Genomic DNA, 14,882 nt, shown 5'->3' with positions numbered 1-14,882 from the left:
TGGCTCTCTTCAACAATGAGATGGTTCAAACCAGTTCCAATTGTTCAATGATGAAGAGAGCCACCTACACCCAAAGAAAAGACTGTGGGAACTGAGTATTGATCGATCACAATAAAGCATTTTCACTCTTTCTGTTGATGTTTGTTTGCATTTTCTTTTCTTCCTCGGGTTTTTTTTTTTCCTTCTTGACCCAATTTTTCTTCTGCAGCAAGATAACTGTATAAATATGTATACATATATTGGATTTAACATATATGTTAACATATTTAACATGTATTAGACTACCTGCCATCTAGGGGAGGGGCTTGAGAGAAGGAAGGGAAAATTTGGAAGGGAAATTTTGTAAGGGTCAATGTTGAAAAATTATCTATCCATATGTTTTGTAAATAAAAAGCTTTAATAAAATTAATATATATGTGTGTGTATATATATATGTTACTAAAGGGAAAGTTTGGGAAAGAGAAGTAACTGTCACTAAGGGGACAGTTTGGTGATGCATTGGATAGTGTGCCTGGAGTCAGGAGGATTCCTCGAGTTAAAAATCTGGCTTCAGACACATATTAATTGTGTTTCTCTAGGCAAATCACTTAACACTATTTGCCTCAGTTTCTTCATCTTTAAAATGAGTTGCAAAGGAAAATGACAAGCAGCTTCAATGTCTTTGCCAAGAAAACTCCAAATTGAATTATGAAGAGAATTGGACAAACTATGATGAAACTACATCAACAGGTCACAAAGAGCAATAAGCATACCTTCATCAAGAACAAGTCACATCAAATAATTTAACATTCTTTGTTCACAGGACAACTAGACTGGTAGATGAAATAAATGTCATAAGTAGAATATATCTAAATTTCAGCAAATATATAACAAGTCTTTCATGTTATCTTTGTAAAAATAAAATATAGAAAATAATAATTAGGTAGCTTCAGAACTTATTGAATGAACAAACTCCAAAAATGTTCATTAATGAATCTGTGCCAATATAAAGGAAGTCTTCATTTATTTGAGTGCCCTAGTATCTGTTCATGGTGCTGTGCTACTCAATATTTTTAATAAAGATTCTGATGTAAGTATTGATGGAATACTTGTCAAATTTGCAAATAACACAAAACTGGAAGGAATAACTAATACAATAGAAAACAGAATTGAGATCAATAAGCTAGAATTCAACAATATGACAAAATAGTCAAGAAAGTGAATGTAACCTAAATTACATGGAAAAAGAGAGGCACAGTGTTCAGAAGGAAGAGGATAATAATTCCATGCTATTCTGTTCTGTCCATATCCCAACCAAAATACTGAGTTCAGTTCTAAATCCTGCATTTTTGAAAGGCCATTAGCAAGGAGAAGCAAGCTCAGAAAGGAGCAGCCAGTATGCTGAGAGGTCTACAGACTATGCCATATAAAGATGATAGAAGGAATTAGGGACTTTTAGTGTGTGGAAAAGAATACAAAAAGAGGACATGTTTATCTTCAAATATCTTAAAGATTTGAATATGAAAAAAGGAACTGAACTTGTTCTGATCATATCCAAGAAGAACGAGGCAAGAGCAATGTGCAGAAGCTAAATAGATGAATATTTAGTTCAATATGAGGAAAAACTTCCTAACAGTTAGATCTATCCAAAGTAATATGGACTGTTTCAGGAAGTAATGGCTTCCCTCTTACAAGTAGTATTCAGGGTAAAACTAAATGATCACTTCCCAAGGGCAGTATAGAAGAGATTTCTGCCCAGATTACAATTGGACTAAATCACCTCTGAAATTAAGAAGGCAAGAATGAAATGGGACAGTGTGGGAAAGAAATAAGCATGAATTAAGCACCTACTAAATCCCAAGCACTGTGCTCAGAAATATACAAATATTATCTCGTTTGTTTCTCACAACAACCCTGAAGCTGCTATTATTTTCCCCATTTTAAAAATTAGGAAACTAAAGAAAGCAGAAGTGAAGTGAATTGGCCATAGTCATTAGAAAGGTTCAGCAAATAAGTGGGGCCAGAATGAAACTTAGGTATTCCTCAGTCTATGCCCACATTCTATCCACTGTGCCATCCAGCTAGCTGCCTGAAGGCACAAAAGTCACAGATTTTAACTGGAAGAGATCTCAGAGGTCATATGGCCCAACTCTCTCTTTTACACATGAGGAAAGTGAGACCTAAGTAAGCAAAGTGACTTGTCCAGAATTACATAGGTAGTAAGCAGAAGAACAAGATTTGAACCAAGATTCTCTAATTCCAAATTAAGTGCTCTTTCCTTTATACCAAGGTTCAGGATTTGAATCTATGTCACTCATTACTTACATATATAACCTCTGTGGGCCTCAGTTTCCTCATCTAAAAAAATTAGAAAGTTGGAATATATGATTCTAAAGATGCCTTCCAGATCTAAATTCAATGATTCTATTATACCTTCTAAAACTTTGAGTTTGGGAGTAGTTATAGTTTGGGTAAGTATGGTAAATAGTTTTATCTTATCCAGTGCCCAACATACTACAACACAGCTCTCAGTAGATAGTTAATGTTAGTAGAATTGAATTATGAATATTGCTTTACAGATAATTGATTTTTTAAGATAGCAAAACTATAATAACAAGATTATAATAGCACAATAAATAAATATATAAATGTACAATAAATAAAAGCCATAATAAAATCCAAAACTTCTCAAATTATAGCCATATATTCTCAGTTCCTCAACTGTTGTATGTTATCATATAAGTAGAAATCATATAAGTAGAGATTGCTCAGTCCTCACTTTACTGGTCTCCAGAATTATTGTAAAACAATATATAAATAGAAGATATAATGATGATTTGACCAGATTTATTAATTAATAAGTGAAACATCTCAAATTTTCTAGCTGTTTTTATACCTTATTTTCTTTGTTTCTGTTCCTTCTTATAAATGAAAAGCTTGGCATCACAGATAATGGTTTGGGACATTTTTCCCTTCCAAATACATTTAAATCCTTAGATATGTTTCTTCAAAAAGGTTAAAATTGTACTTACATTCACTCGTGCTTGAATAGACCAATAGCCAAGTATTGGATTTGAAGTTAATTGAAATGTTTTAGAAATAACTCCAAGGTTACCTTCTTCATCTGACCACTGTTGGATTAAATTTAACTTGGGGTCCTATAATTTAAAAAAAAATTTGACATATCACTTATTTTAAAGATGACAAAAACCACTTTTGGGAAGAGAGAAGAGAACAATAATTTGCATCTTCTGTTGTAAAGGGGGAAGAAACCAGCATATAACAAATTCCTACTACTGCCAAGCACTAGACTGAGTGCTTTACAAATATTATTTCATTTGGTTCTCATGATAACTCTGGGAGAGCAAGTCCTATTATTTACTTATTTTACAGTTGATGAAACTGAGGCAGAGAAAGGTTAAATGATGTTCCAAAGGTCATACAGCTAATAAGTGACTGGCTAAATTTGAATTTATAGGTTTCTAAGTTCATGCCTAGTACTCTATCTGCTGGACTACCTCGTTATTTATTTGATGGCTATAGACATTGCAAAGCAGTTAAGTAATGCATAGATAGAGCACTGAATTTGGAATCAGGAAGATTCATCTTCACAAATTCAAATCCAGCCTTAAACTACGTGACCTTCAGCAAATAATTTAACCTTCTTTGCCTAAGATTCCTTATCTGTAAAATCAGCTGGAATAAAAAGTTGAAAAACACTCCAGTATCTTGATCAACAAAACTCCAAAATGAGATCACAAAAAAACATATAAAACTGAAATGATTGAACAAGTGACATTCTCCAACACTCTCAGAACTTTCCTTTACACCAGACTATTATCTACATAGAATATCAGTCACCTGTCATGTTTTGAAAGAAAATCTCACTTTTTCCTCTTTGTTGTCTCACCTCCAGCTATGTCTAGACAACCACATTTCATTTTTCCCATTACCTCTTGATTCATAGCTTTCTCCTACCTCCTTGTTCAATCTTTCCTTTAATATTCTTAAGATATGTACTACAGAATCATCTACCAAAATGGACACAAAAGAAATACTTCTAATTGAAATGGATGCTCATCAATTGGAAAATGATTGAATACGTTATTGCATATGAATGTAATGGAATATTATTGTTCTTTAAGAAACCATGAGCACCCCTACACTGCTTGATTTCAGAAAAGCTTAGAAAGACTTATGTGAACTGATGCTAAGTGAAGTGAGCAACCAAGGAACACTGTACACAATAAAAACAAGATTATGTGATGATCAACTTGGCTCTTTTCAACAGTGAGATAATTCAGTTCCAATAGGCTTGTGATGAAAAATACCATCTGCATCCAGAGAGAGAACTATGGAGACCGAATAGGGATCAAAGCATAGTATTTTCACCTTTTTATGTTATTTGTTTGCTTGGTATTTTTCTTTCTTGTCTTTTTTTCCCTTTTGATCTGATTTTTCTTGTACATTATGATGAATACAGAAATATACTTAGAAGAACTACATATTTAATTTATATTGGATTGCTTGCTTGCTTGTTCTCTTAGTGGGGGGGAGAGAAAAATGTGGAATACAAGGCTTTGCAAAGGTAAATGTTAAAAACCATCTTTGCATATATTCAGGAATATAAAATACTATTAAAAACCTTTTCTAATTTAAAATTTTTTTAGTACTTTTATCATTCCTAAACTGTTTGGACTGCAAAACTCAATATGGAAATACTGATGGTGGTATTAAACCTCCATTACAAACAATGTGTTATGAAACATTACCATAAATTCAGAGAACTATTAACTGAAACAATAACAGAAACAACAACAGTGAATGTCTGAAAGAGATACATTTGCCTTCCATGTAGTATTAGTCATAAGAAGTATTCTACAAGGTCAGCAGATGTCTCTTTATCTTATAAAGGGAAAACAAAGATGTCAAAGGAAATTGCAGTGAAAGCTAGGCTAGACTCCAGCTGTATAATCAAGACCCCTACAGATAATGAAAATGCCTCTCTAATGCTGATCTTTCTATGACAAGCAAAGCTTGCACTGAGGGAACTTGGATTAGACAACTTTTAAGACCCCTTCCAACTATAAGATTCTGAGTCTCATCTTCAACAAGAAGCCCTTCCTGACCCTTTATTATTCTAGGGCTTTACCCTAAGATAATCCCACCAACTTTCAAGGATACTTTCAAGGTCTCATGCTTACATCAAATAAGGCACTGTGCTCTATGAGCAAAGGAGAATTGAAATAGCTCAAAGAAATCATAAAATGAGCACATTTAGGGATATCTTTACTCCAAATGATCATGTGGACTATTTGTGCCAATTTGTGACACAGCCTTTTGAGCTCATATTGGTCTGATCATCCACAATCAAATACACTAATGTACCTTTACCCCAACACAGTGATGTGATTTTGGTCCTCTTCAGGAACAAAGGACAACCATCCTCTCTATATTTTGTTTGTATACAGTTGTATTCCCCATTAGACTCTGAAGTTGTTTGAGGGTAAAGACTGATTTTTGCTTTTCTTTATATTTCTAGTGATTAGCCCAGGGCCTATCACATAGTGGGTAATTCATAAACACTTGACAATGACAAGTTGACTTTACTTGGTTCTCAGAAAGTTGAACAAAAAGGAAACAAAACTAAACATCCCACTGTTAAAAATAATAAGCTCCATTTCTACATGCTTTAAGGCTTACAAAGACTTTTCTTCTTAAGAACTTAGGAGATAGAGATGAGTCAAATGAGATTTAGAAAATATGTGACTTTCAAAATCAAGCATTAAGAACTGAGATTTGACCTCAGTACTCCTGAGTCTAAGTCCAATACTCCTCCCACTTTTCTCATTTTATTAATAGTTTCCCTTCAAATACAAAGCCAAGGGCTGGAGCTTATGGCTATGTTTCTAACTGGTGCTTACCTTAATTAGAATGTCTGCAGAAGATTTATATGGCTTGAGGTCAGAGTAGAGAGTGACAACACGGAATTTCACCTCTTGATTTGGTTTGTAAAGGAACTTGTCTGTTTGAATGAAGACAGATAATCTCTTGGTCTCAAAGATCAAGTGGGTTTTATCAGAAAACAAAGTCTGACCCTGCGCATGTCCAGTGATATATAATTCATACAATTCATTCACGCTATTCAAGGGTAGCTAGAAGGAAAAAAAAAAAGCAGATCAGTGTTATAAGATCAGACCAAGTTAAGTATTCTTTTTTAATTCAGAAGTTGTTTAATCATAAAAAAGAACAGAACATTAGCTACATATTTTAGTCTAATTATGAGACATACCTCTAAGTTGTATATGATAGATAAATAATTTCCTATGCAACCTATTTTGTATCCTTTGTGTATGAAAATATTCATGTTTGTGAAGATTTTCTCAAATCAAAATTAAAAATTGTAATTTTTTTTTTAAATAAAGGAAAAACACATACATGTGTATGCTAAAAAATAACACCAAGTATAATGTATACTAATTTTACATATACCAGATTTGGGGAAGAAATTCAATTAATGTTTAGAAATATATTGTAAATGTTAACAGAAATAATTTCAAGCTTTAAAAACCTCCTTCACCTGAGACAACTCTAAATTCCTAATTGCAATTGTTCGTTTGCTCTTTTACTTATTCTCTTATTTCTTCTTTTGTACTCATCCCATTAGAACTCCTAGACAAATGCATGCAAATGCTCTCTAGCTTAAAGCAGCTGTTACTTTGTCATTTTCAATTCCAAGAATTTATTAATCCTTAACAAAAACTGCATCAATTGGAAAATGGCTGAATAAATTATGATATATGAATGCTATTGAATATTATTGTTCTGTAAGAAACGATCAGCAGGACAATTTCAAACATCATACATGAAGTGATGCTAAGTAAAATAAGTAGAACCAGGAGATCATTATACATGGTAACAACAAAACTATACAATGATCAATTCTGATGAACATCTCTCTCTTCAATAAGGAGATGATTCAAACCAGTGTCACTTGTTCAGTGATGAAAAGAGCTATCTACATTCAGAGAGAGGAGAGAGTGGACCATGAGAACTGAGTGTGGACCACAACATAGAATTCTCACTCTCTCTGTTGTTGTTTGCTTGCATTTTGTTTTTTTTCTCAAGTTTTTTTTTTCCCTAGATCCAATTTTTCTTGTGCAGCAAGATAACTGTATAAATATGTATACATATATTGGATTTAGCAAATAGTTTAACATATCTAATATGTATTGGACTACCTGCCAGTTAGGGAAGGGGATGAGGAGGAGGGAAAAATTTGGGACAAAAAGTTTTCCTAGGGTCAGTGTTGAAAAATTACCCATGCATATGTTTTGTAAATAAAAAGCTTTAATTAAAAAAAAACCCTCATATATGGTTTTTTCATCAATTCCCCTTATCATATCTTTTTTGGTTTGAAAAATTCAATTATTCAGTGTCAGGCAGTTTTGCAGAGCATTTGATCGTATGCTTATAAGAAGAACCTATCTTTCACCTTTTCTTTTTCTCCTCTGAAATACACAATATTTTCCTTATTAAAAGATAAGCTCTGTTTAAATTCCATGACTCCAGAACTGCATAAACTGTTTAGTCATTTGTTAATGAACTAACAAAATAATTAAGTTCTACAGCACTGACTCTGAATTTCTATGGATTCCATCCCATTTCTGCTAGCTATCAACCTAATCCTTTCATGGCAGTCTCAAAATGAGTCTGATTGTAATGAAACATGAAAATACAGAATAATGCCAGAAACCATCATTATTAAGGAGCAAATATCTCATACTTTCATCTTCTCAATTAATATTTCAGCCCTCAGATACCTTTAATTAAATTCATTTAAATTACGGCTACTTGTTTTATTTTCCCCAAAGGAAAAAAAAGAGAAAGATAAATTACAAACAATTGGTATAAAATAGCACTAAGCTTTCAATTTTTGTGTTCCTTCAAACAAAATAGTACAAGCAAAGAGAACTCTAGCATATCAAAAGTAGAAATAAAGATCAGAGATAGTTTTCTATAGTTCTATTCAATAGTATGCTTTCATCAATTCCATTTAATGTAAAATTATCATAATTGCCTACATCAGAGAAAACATTATCAAAATGCAAAAATACCTTTAAAATCCAATGCAATGTTTTAAAAAATAAAGGGATAAAGATTGGAACTGTGATTTTATTAGTATATGGAATTCTTCAGTGAAGAAGTCCTACCAAAATAGGACAACGACTTCTCCATAAATTAGAGACTTAAACAAGAGAAATTAAATGGTACTTCTTCCCACTTGATGTTTCTGCAGAACTAGCTTGGAGGTTATTTGTTAGTAGAAAGTTCAGATGACTGGAGAAGAAAATTACAAACTACTCCAATATCTTTGCCAAGAAAACATATGGGCAGTATTAAAATAATAAAGAATATGACACTGAAGATGAACCTCTCAGCTCAGAAGGTGCCTGACACACGAACAGGGAAAAGCAGAGGACAAATACAAATAGTTTCAGAAAGAATAATACGGCTAGGCCAAAGCTGAAAGAATGCTCCATTGTGGGTATGTCTGGTAACAAAGAAAAGTCTGATCCTGAAAATTCAATCTTATATGGAAACCTTTAAACTCAAGAATGACAGAATGGTATCTGTTCAAATCTAAGGAAAACCATTAAACAACATATTCATACAACTCTCTACTCTAACCACTGATGCTGAAGAGGCCAAAAATGCTCAACTCTATGAAGACCTACAACATCTTCTAAAAATGACACCCCAAAAAAAAAAAAAAAAAAAAAAAAAAAAAGATGCTTCTTTCATCACAGAGGATTGGAATACTAAAGGAGGAAATCAAATGATAATTAAAATAACAAGCAAGCTTGACCTTGGAATATAAAATGAAAAAAGGCAGAGACAAATAAGAATTTTATCAAGGCAATTCATTGGTCATAGAAAATACTTTTTCCTCAATACAAAAGTGACTGGCTCTACACATGGACATCACTAAATGGTCAATATGAAAACATGCTACCCATTTCCTAATCGAAAAATTAAAGTCTCAAAGTGTAGAATGCAACATACATATATCCATTCTCTTTCTTTCTCTCTCTCTCTCACACACACACGCACGCATGCACACACACATACACACACACACACACACACACACACACACAAATATATATATATAAAAGACAACCAATGTAGAAATGTATTCTATTTAAATAAAAATGTTTACAACTTTTTTTTGTTTTTCTTTTGAACTCAATGCGGGGGTTGGGGGGGGGGAGAAATAGTAGATTTTTGCCAGTTGAAGAAACAATTTCATTTGAAAAAAAGGATTATTCTATTTTTAAAAGATCTCTCATCATCTTAGAGATTTCCTTATGAAACAATATCATCTAATGAAGATTTTTCATTTTAGAAATGTCCCAGTGACATCAAGGGTGATAGCATGACTTGTGCATGAACTGCATTTTAGTGAGACAGAGTTGCAAAAAGTCATCAATCTAACAATGTCATACAGAGTCATCGAAGTCCACTGACAGGACAAAAGTCAAGATGACTGGCAATGACCTGGGACACAGTGGATAATGTTGGTATCTTCAATGCCTGACCAAGCTTTAAGCATTCCACAGAGCTTGCTTCAATTGCCTCCGTGGTCATTGAAATAACTGTCATCTGTCCATTATTTCAGGAGAAGATTTTATCACAGTATGACCACTGATTATAACGCTGGTCACAAAGAAAATACATTAACCAATAGGAATACATTTGACCTTTAGCAACTCCTATGACCATCAAGATTTACACATTTTCCCTCCTTTTTACTGTCACTGAATGTCACAATTACTATACATCTAGCTCATGGAAGGAACCCTAAGTTCCTAAAACCTGGTGGAAATCTTATTGGAGATTTCCCTAGAGTTAATAAAATCTTTTCTCCCTAGTTGGTTCTTTATTTACATGATTGCACTCAATCTGACCCACAGTCTTGCTCTCTACTTGAGACTCTTCTCAGACCTATTGAAGCTTGAGGTTGGAGGCTGGAACTCTCACAACAAGATCAAAAAATAATGTATTAATACATTTTGGTAATCTTAAGCAAATTTCAGGTATGATTGTAGCCCTTCATTTTATAACAATCAAATGCAATTGTACAATATTCTCTGCCTGTTGGTATCTTAGCCCCTTCTAGATTTTAAAATTCAGGAGGTCAGAGACTAAGGCTTAACTAATCTTCATGTCTCCCTCAAGTTTCTAGCTCAAGACTCTGCATACAGTAGATTTTATTTTAAGTATATTGCTGTTATACTACTCTAATATTTGCAAATCACTTTCCCCACACAACTTAGGAAGTATCATCATCATCATCATCATCATTATTATTATTATTCCACAAATTTGAGGGGAGGAAACTAAAGAAGATTAAAGAAGGTAAATAAATTGCTAACTAGCAGAAAATAGCATGGATTTTAGCGGTAGGGAGATATCATTATCCTCACTTAACAGCTGAAGAATATTGAGATGCATTGGTACAACTCACTCAAAGTCATTAGCTAACTAACAAAAGAGCTAGGACTGAAGCGCATAGATATAGATATAAATACACACTCTAAACTTAGTGTTCTTTCTACTAGACCAATCTGACTGGTAAGTAAATTTTCTATTTATAAATATGTCACAAAATACAAATCAAGTAGGAGACTGAATGACACAATTATTTTCTGGAACACTATAATTCCCTCAGGCTAAGGGATGGAAATCTCTGTTATGACAATAGAAATTTAATCCAATGTCCCCAGGGAAATGTAATTTATAAGTTATCTGAATTCTGGGCAGCATAAAAACAAATGCTGAAGATAAGTTAATTTAGTGAAAAAGACAAAAAAACACATTTCCAAATTATAACCATTTGGAATACAACAGAGAACATATACTTACTGCTGGAAGAACAAGAGTCTCAAATGAACCTAAGTAGGAAACAAAAAGAAAAAAAAAATCAATCTGAATAACATGTTAAATAAACATTTATTTTTCTCAATAGCGCTCTCTTATTTTTGGTTTTAGTTACAAACTTTTTAAACATGGCTTACAAACAAAGCTAAATCATTTGGTTAATCAAAACCAAATAAAACCAAATTCATTTGGTTAAGTCCCAGATTACCTATAAAAATAAACACAAGCCAAAATCCCAAAATATGCCAGTCTCAAATAAATAAAAACTGCTCTGCTTTTAAGAATAAGAACTAATATATACATATTTAAAGTAGCTCTGTTTGTGATAGCAAAAAAAAAAAAAAAATGGAAACTGGGGGGGGGGGGGGGTACTCATCAATCAAAGAATGGCTAAACAAATTATAGTATATGAATGTAACCAAAACGTTATAGTGCCATTAGAAATGAGGAATAAGGTAGTTTCAGAGAAATCTAGGAAGACTATATGAACTGATGTTAAGTAAAGTGAGAAAAAGTAGGAGAAAAGGTATACAAAAACAATAATATTATAAAGACAAAAAATTCTGAAAGACTTTGGAACCCTGTTTGATACAAACTGTTTTTACTGTGATTACAGTAATCTGTAAACCATGATTACAGAGTGCTTGTGATTAAAGATGCTGCCCATCTACTGAGAAAAAGGAGATAAATCCAGAGTCCATGTTGAGACTATTTTTTTTGACAGGTTCAGTATGAGACTCTGTTTTGCTTTAATATGCTTTACATATTTGTAAAAGAAGATTTGTTTTTTCTTTCTTTCTCAATGGGGAGAAGGGAAAAGTGTGAATTAGAGAAAGAAAAGATAGATTTTCATTAATTAAAAAAATTAATTTTTTTAACTTTGGCTCTCTCTTTTCTATTTCCTTTTTGTTGATTTTCCATGGCAATGTATTTTTTAAAAGAGAAATTTCAGAATATCTGCTAGTTTTTTTCATCTTATTTATTAGAAATGGAAAACAGTAGTCTTGACAGACTGAAATCCTAGATCCAAAAGAAGATCCCTCAAACTGTTCCACTAACAAACTTCTACCCATTATCTTCCTCCTTTCCCATTCATTTATATATTCCACAAGCTACATCCCAATCTCCAATTTTACTTCATCCCTATCATCCCTATAACCTTCATCAAAATTCCATCTTTACTTCTAACCTTCTGTATACCCATTCTGATACATTTCAATACAACTTACTCCTGTTTAGTGCACTATGTCTGTGAAAACTCTGCTGGTTTATAAGCAAACTCTTCTACATTTCCAATCACCCTCTTTTTAGTATAGGAAACTTTAGATGAGGAACAACTTCTACCAAAGCACATCAACAATTGCTTCACAACTTACAGGCATACCTCATTTTATTGCACTTCATTTATTATGTTTTGCAGATACTGCATTTTTTACAAATTGAAGGTGCAATTTTCCCAAAAACATATGATTATATCATATGTCTCTGTTACATTTTGGCAATTCTCACAATATTTCAAACATTTTCATTAACATTATATCTGTTATGATGATCTTTGACATTACTATTATAATTGTTCTAATAATACCACAAACTTCCATATGACTGTGAACTAAATTGAAAAATGATGTGTGTGTTCTGACTACTTGAACAACCAGCCTTTCCCTATCTCTCTTCTTCTCTTTGGGTCTTTCTATACCTGAGGCACAACAATACTTAAATTAGGCTAATTAATAGCCCCAAAACAGATTTTATGCATTCAAGTGGAGTCAATTAATTTCATTTTTGTCTTATTTTAAGAAATTGCCACTCCAACCTTCAGCAACTATCACTCTGATCAGTCAGCAGTCATTGACATAAAGACCAGAACCTCTACCAGCAAAAAAAATTACCATTTGCTAAAGACTCAGAAAATGGTTAGCATTTTTTAACTAAGTATTTTTAATTAAAGTATGTACATTTTTAGGCATAATAATACTATTACAGAGATTATTGCTTTTCCTTCATTCTCAAAGAAGAACATGACATCCCTCCAAGGAGGGAACATGGCCCATTTCAGATATGATGCAAGAAGACTTGACATGGGGAAGCACAGGGAATCTAGGGGATGATAGTAGTCAAAATACAGCAGTATTGGCTACTCTGTCCTTGTTCAGAAGGCCAGTGGATCAACAGACTAGCTGTGAGACCTTCCACACAACTATGGAAGGCAAACTATGAGATCCTAAACCCAAGCATAACAGGTGGGACTTGGCCAGTGGGAAAGCCTGCAGCATCACTGGGCCCAGAACAGTTAGTAAGAAGCCCCTGTTGCCCTGCTGAGGAAGATTAGGACAATCTTCCCTGTGTTCCAGGAGCAGACCTTTAAAAGGTCTTTAAAAATAAAGAAAAAAAGCAAAAAGAGTTCTGATCATAGAGAGCTATTATGGGAACAGGGAAGATCAGAACACAAACTATAAGAGGACAAATGCTTGCAGGTGAAGTCTCACACGAGGATATGAACTGGTCTCTTGACTCAAAAAGTTCTCTTGGAAGAGTTAAAAAAGGATCTAAAAAGAGAGAGATAGAAGAAAAATTGGGTAAAGAAGTTAGAGTTATGTTGGAGAGTTATGAGAGTTTTGGGAGGAAAGCCAATAGCTTGGAAAGGAAAGCACAGAAATTGACCAAAGAAAACAACTCTTTAAAAAATAAATTTGGTGATATGAGAGGAAAGAGATATTGAGGAAAATGACTCCTTAAAAAATAAATTTGGCTAAATGGAAAAAATATATACTGAAGAAAACAACTTCTTAAAAAACAGAATTGGCAAAATGGGGGGAAAATCCACTGAACAAAACAACCACTTTAAAAATACAATTGGCCAAATGCAAAAGAAGGTTAAAAAAAAAATTAACTGAAGAAAATAATTCATAAAAAATGAGAACTGGACAAATGGAAGTAAATGACTCAATGAGACATCAAGAATCAGTCAAACAAAATTTTAAAAATGAAAAAATAGAAGAAATGTAAAACACTTCATTGGAAAAACAAATGACATGGAAAATTGATCCAGGAAAGACAATCTAAAAATTATTGGACTACTTGAAAGCCATAATGAAAAAAAGAGCCTGAATATCTTTCAAGAAATTATTGAGAAAAACTGCCCTAATATCTTAGAAACAGAAGGTAAATTAGTCATTGTTCTCTACTTTTCTTTTTTATTATTTTTTTGGAAGAGGCAACTGAGATTAACTGACTTGCCCAAAGTTACACATAAGTTAGTAGTAAGTGTTAAGTGTCTGAGGCCAGATTTGAACTCAGGTCCTCCTGACTCCAGAACTGGTGCTCTATCCCTTGCACCATCTAGCTGCTCGATAAAATAGATTGAAAGAACCCACCAATCACGTTCTGAAAGAGACTCCAAAATGAAAATTCCAAAGAATATTGTAGCTAAGTTCCAGAATTATCAGGTCAAGCAAAGAGAAAGAAATAATTCAAATATAATTGACCATATCAATAACCAAACTAACAAATCACATGATTATAGATGTACAGGCAATACATTCAATCATCAGCATCTTGCTCTCCAAAGTCTATGCTTGCTATAAAGTGATTTATAATTTAAAAATAAAGCAAACTTGACATCCCTCTCTTATTCATCATTTTTTCCTTAAAACTTGTTCTTCCCGGGCCAGCTAGGTGGTACAGTGGATAGAGCTCCAGCCCTGAAGTCAGGAGGATCTGAGTTCAAATCTGGTCTCAGACACTTAACACTTCCTAGTTGTGTAACCCTGGGCAAATCACTTAACCCCAACTGCCTCAGCAAAAAAGAAAAAAAAAAAAAAAAAAAAAAACTTGTTCTTCCTTCTGATTTCACTAGTTTCCCACAAATTCAAGTAGTTGCCATCTTTGAAACCTAATGCTCTCCTTGTTCCTTCTTCATAGTTCAGTTGCCAAAAATCTGTCAGATCTAGTTCTCC

General features: G+C 33.2%; 1 protein-coding gene across 1 annotated transcript in view; it reads right to left on the bottom strand.

Moving 5' to 3' along the window:
* CD109 (CD109 molecule) overlaps positions 1-14,882 on the bottom strand; it is a 156,467-nt gene that overhangs the window by 109,159 nt on the left and 32,426 nt on the right. Inside the window, exons 3-5 of the mRNA XM_051997274.1 lie at positions 10,909-10,937; positions 5,904-6,134; positions 3,012-3,137 (exon numbers count right to left, since the gene is read on the bottom strand). Coding sequence (XP_051853234.1) covers positions 3,012-3,137; positions 5,904-6,134; positions 10,909-10,937 — 386 coding nt within the window. The remainder of the gene's footprint in view (positions 1-3,011; positions 3,138-5,903; positions 6,135-10,908; positions 10,938-14,882) is intronic.

The sequence above is a fragment of the Antechinus flavipes genome, chromosome 4 (genome assembly GCF_016432865.1).
Source record: "Antechinus flavipes isolate AdamAnt ecotype Samford, QLD, Australia chromosome 4, AdamAnt_v2, whole genome shotgun sequence".
Classification (NCBI taxonomy): Eukaryota; Metazoa; Chordata; class Mammalia; order Dasyuromorphia; family Dasyuridae; genus Antechinus; species Antechinus flavipes.
This window is presented reverse-complemented; position numbering and strand designations above follow the sequence as displayed.